Below are 4,157 nucleotides of genomic sequence, written 5' to 3'. Positions count from 1 at the left end.
TCCAGGGGCTTCCAGAGGGGAGGGGGTCATCAGGCCTAGGTTCATCAAGGGGGCCTGAAACCATTTCTGTAGCAAGGGAAATTTCAGGCTGTTTAAGGTCCCCCAGTCAGCCTAGTTAGCTTAGTTGGTAGTGCGTCTGCCTTGTAAGCGCTAGGCCGCGGGTTCGATTCCCGCCCGGGGCGGATTTTATCCTGATGGGATAATGTTCGTTCTCGGAACGGCTGGCTTTCTCCTATTCTGTCTTCCTTCTCTCTTCGATTTCGGGACGATAAGACCATAGCAGTTACAGTTCCCTCTGTCAAACCTCTTAAAAAGAAAAAAAAAAATTAAAGTAACCTGGTGGTCAGTTGGAAGTGTCCGATTTTAACACCAGATCGGGCTGGAGAGGGGGCTGAATTTGTTTGGAATTGGAGCTGCATATACATAGATAAAAGCTTGATTTATTGCTTTTCCGCTGGACCTACTAAAGTTAGACGTTAAAAAAGGTCGTGTACCCTGATTTAAAATTGGTGTGGGTTAAGATAGGACACTCTAATAAATGTAGAGACACCTGCCTTCACATCATGTGAGCTCATGGGGAGTCAAAAAGATGTGGTTCAAAGTTCTCCCATAATATACATAATACGTGATTTCGTGAGCTCACATGACGTGAGGACAGTGTGTTTCAAATTCCACAACCAAAAATTCTACACCGAAGATTATCACAAGAACATAATATTACCACAACGTCCACTTAAAGTGAAGCTCTACATTTTCATGACATGGATCTCCAAGAGGAGCTCTTCCACCCAACGAGAGATATTTTGGAACACCTATTTAGCTGTCCAACAGAAAAATTAGGGGCGGAATCAACAAACACCTTCGGAACACAAGCGCCAAATCAAACCCGAACACTAAGCCAATTTACAAGTCCTAAACTAAGTCTTGCCCGAATCACCAACCCTAAAGTGCACAATTCAGTCTCGTTGGAGGACCTAAGACCTAAAAGATTTGACCCAAGACCCTGTCGGTAATATCAAGTCGCACTCAGTACCAATCGAACTACTTCTAAACTTCATAAGAGACAGAAATATTAGCTAAACTTCATAAGAGACAGAAATATTAGTTAAACTCGCCACAAGATAAAACACAAATTCATAAAAGAGAGACAGTAATGTTTGATAGGCAAGAGCACCTACAACAATACAATCGGATGCCATTATCAAAATCCCCATTTGCAGAATTTTGTAATATAACTCACTCAAGAGCACACCCACCGGACTGAAATTTCGATCAATACCGCTTTCATGCACTGCACCTGTTTGACTGCACAATACTTTCCCGAATGTATCTAAGAAATGTCAGTCAAATCCAACCCCCTCTAAGGAACATCACTGCACCTGTTTTGGCTGCACAATGCACTTCTCAACAGAAAGGGGTTAAAGGCCAATGAGAATGCACCATGGACAACTTGCATTACAAACAACGTTTATTCTGTTACAGTGACCTGCTTCCTGAGTACGAAGTCAGGGATAATGTCAATAACTTGCAGAACAATTAGAGGTAGTTCAAATCGTGTCATTCCATCAATCAAACATTTTGTGTATTTCGATATTTTGAGAGCGACCTTAGGGCTAAAACCTATCTGACTTGGCGGGGCGGCGCTCTACCGCGCTCTTTAATACAGCAATGCACAGACTTGACTACCTCAGGTCTTAAGGCCAAAACCTCTACTCCTCTACAGCTGTGTTGTAATAACCAAGTAAACCAAGCAAGCGCCTCTTCTCGTTTTCAGGTGATGTCCCAACTACGGGCGGCGCTCTACCGCGCTCTTTAATACAGCAATGCACAGACTTGACTACCTCAGGTCTTAAGGCCAAAACCTCTACTCCTCTACAGTTGTGTTGTAATAACCAAGTAAACCAAGCAAGCGCCTCTTCTCGTTTTCAGGTGATGTCCTAACCAATTAATTCCCTCTTATTTTCAGGTGATGTCCTAACCAATTCCCTCTTATTTTCAGGTGATGTCCTAACTAATTCCCTCTTATTTTCAGGTGATGTCCTAACCAATTCCCTCTTATTTTCAGGTGATGTCCTAACCACTTCCCTCTTATTTTCAGGTGATGTCCTAACCAATTCCCTCTTATTTTCAGGTGATGTCCTAACCAATTCCCTCTTATTTTCAGGTGATGTCCTAACCAATTCGCCCTTATTTTCAGGTGATGTCCTAACCAATTCCCTCTTATTTTCAGGTGATGTCCAAAATCATCCTCAACGACAAGATCATCGACTCTGTCATCCTGGATGAACACTTCATTCAGGAGATCATCCTGAACAAATACAACAACGTCTTCCTCTCGCACGTCATCTGCAACTGGTCCTTCTTCTCCCACGTCATTCTCAACCGTACCTTTCTCTACAGGGTGGTCTTCAATCGACAATTCCTCACCGACCTTCTCATCAACAAGAAGATCGTGTACAAAATCCTGTCCAATCACAATTTGACCAAGAATCTGTTCATCTTCGTCACCCTGTTTGTTTACTTCGTCGCGTTCCTGGTCTTGTTTGTCATGATTAAGACGTGAATGTCATACGATGTGGCAATGTCATGTTCATGATTAATGCCGGGTCCACACATACGTAATGTAACGTGAACATGTTAACGCGAGCGCCTTACATGTATCAAAATTGACTAGCGTGGACGGGATAGAAGCACTCAAGTGAATGCTCGCCGAACACTTGCCTCGGATCCATGATGTTGTCGGTTTCTGGTGATCTTCTTTGATGTTTGATATAGACGTGTGACACAAGTGTGGACGGGTTTCTGAACATCGAAGCGAGCACTACGATAACCTTGAAGAATGGTACTGTACCACGCTCGCGATTACATTACATGTTACATTACGCTACTGTGGACCCGGCATAAGACGTGAATGTCATTTCATCAAGAAAATACTCCTCAATGCCGCCTTTATCAATCGGGTCGTACTCAACGAGAGGTTCTTCTACAAGGTAAGAAAAACGAAAAACGGAAGTTGACTTGAAAAATAAATGCTTTTATTATGTATTGCTGAAAAACAATGACAGAATATCCTACTGTCATCTTCGAAACGAATGTGAAAAGTTTTATGTCAATCGACTTAGTAAGAGTTGATCGGAAATGTACACCATTGAGGCAGAAAGAGCTAAAAGAATAGGGGGTGGCATAGAAGAGTTTTAGGGAAATCCTTTGAGTATGAACGACCAGACGTCTGATGACCCAGAAATATGGGAAAGACCTACCTGTGTGAAGGATCAGAATACTAAGAAATATGGGAAAGACCACCTGGATGAGTAATACGACTCCACCTGACAGTACAGTCCACGTCAACTGGGAAATCCGATGGAAGCGCATGGAGGGGAACCGCAACTTCTCAACTGTAAGTCAGACAGTTCTAAAAGTTTCACCATTCGATTCGGCGTGAAAAATCCCATGGGATCAACTATTCACATGCTTACTTGTTAATCAACGAGCTATTTTTTGACGAGTGCGCACCCAAAGGTCGTCGGACTTCCCAGTTGAAGTGGACTGTAGCCAGAAGCGAAATGGCAAATAATCACCAAATGGAGACGAGGTTAATAAATAACCAATAGATAGTAAATATGTAATGTAAAGTAGCTTATTCCAAAAATTGGTGCTGTCTATCGCAAACCAGTATTTAGGATTTTAGCGAGGACCGAGAATCCGAATAGTGTTTTATTGAGGGGAGTAACTACATTTAGGAACAATAAAGTCCTCAATATGGCCCTCTTTTATCGTATATTTGTACTTTTGTTAATTCAATTCGATTTTCTTTCCCCAGGTGATCCTGAGCAGTGAATTCAAATACAAGTTCATCCTCAATGAGAAGTTCAAAACTTCCATCCTCCTCAAGAAGGACATAAAGGAGAACATTATCCTGCACAAGGACTTCATTCGTGTCATCACGCATGAGCAGTTCATTGATAGTGTTATCCTGGATAAGACATTCCTCACACAGATCGTCCTGGAGAAGGAATTTATAAATGAGGTTCTCCTGGATACCAATATCGCCTCTACCATACTAACTAACCCTCTGGTGAGTATTTCCTAGTAGCCTAAGACTGGAGTTACTAACAAGAGGTAGTTCAAATCGTGTCATTCCATCAATCAAACATTTT

General features: G+C 42.2%; 1 protein-coding gene and 1 long non-coding RNA gene across 2 annotated transcripts in view; both read left to right on the top strand.

The window, feature by feature from the left end:
• The first annotated feature begins 2,030 nt into the window (after positions 1-2,030).
• The window catches only part of LOC113467927, a 4,475-nt gene continuing 2,348 nt past the window's right edge, over positions 2,031-4,157 (top strand). The window contains exon 1 of the mRNA XM_026824434.1: positions 2,031-2,536. Within this exon, the coding sequence (XP_026680235.1) occupies positions 2,234-2,536 (303 nt within the window). The 5' untranslated portion in view covers positions 2,031-2,233. The remainder of the gene's footprint in view (positions 2,537-4,157) is intronic.
• On the top strand, positions 2,909-4,073 carry LOC113467928. Its single transcript, XR_003391838.1, has 2 exons — positions 2,909-2,990; positions 3,821-4,073. It is a non-coding gene; the product is annotated as an uncharacterized LOC113467928 (long non-coding RNA).

This window comes from Diaphorina citri, unplaced genomic scaffold (assembly GCF_000475195.1).
Source record: "Diaphorina citri unplaced genomic scaffold, Diaci psyllid genome assembly version 1.1 scaffold591, whole genome shotgun sequence".
In the NCBI taxonomy this organism is placed as follows: domain Eukaryota; kingdom Metazoa; phylum Arthropoda; class Insecta; order Hemiptera; family Psyllidae; genus Diaphorina; species Diaphorina citri.
This window is presented reverse-complemented; position numbering and strand designations above follow the sequence as displayed.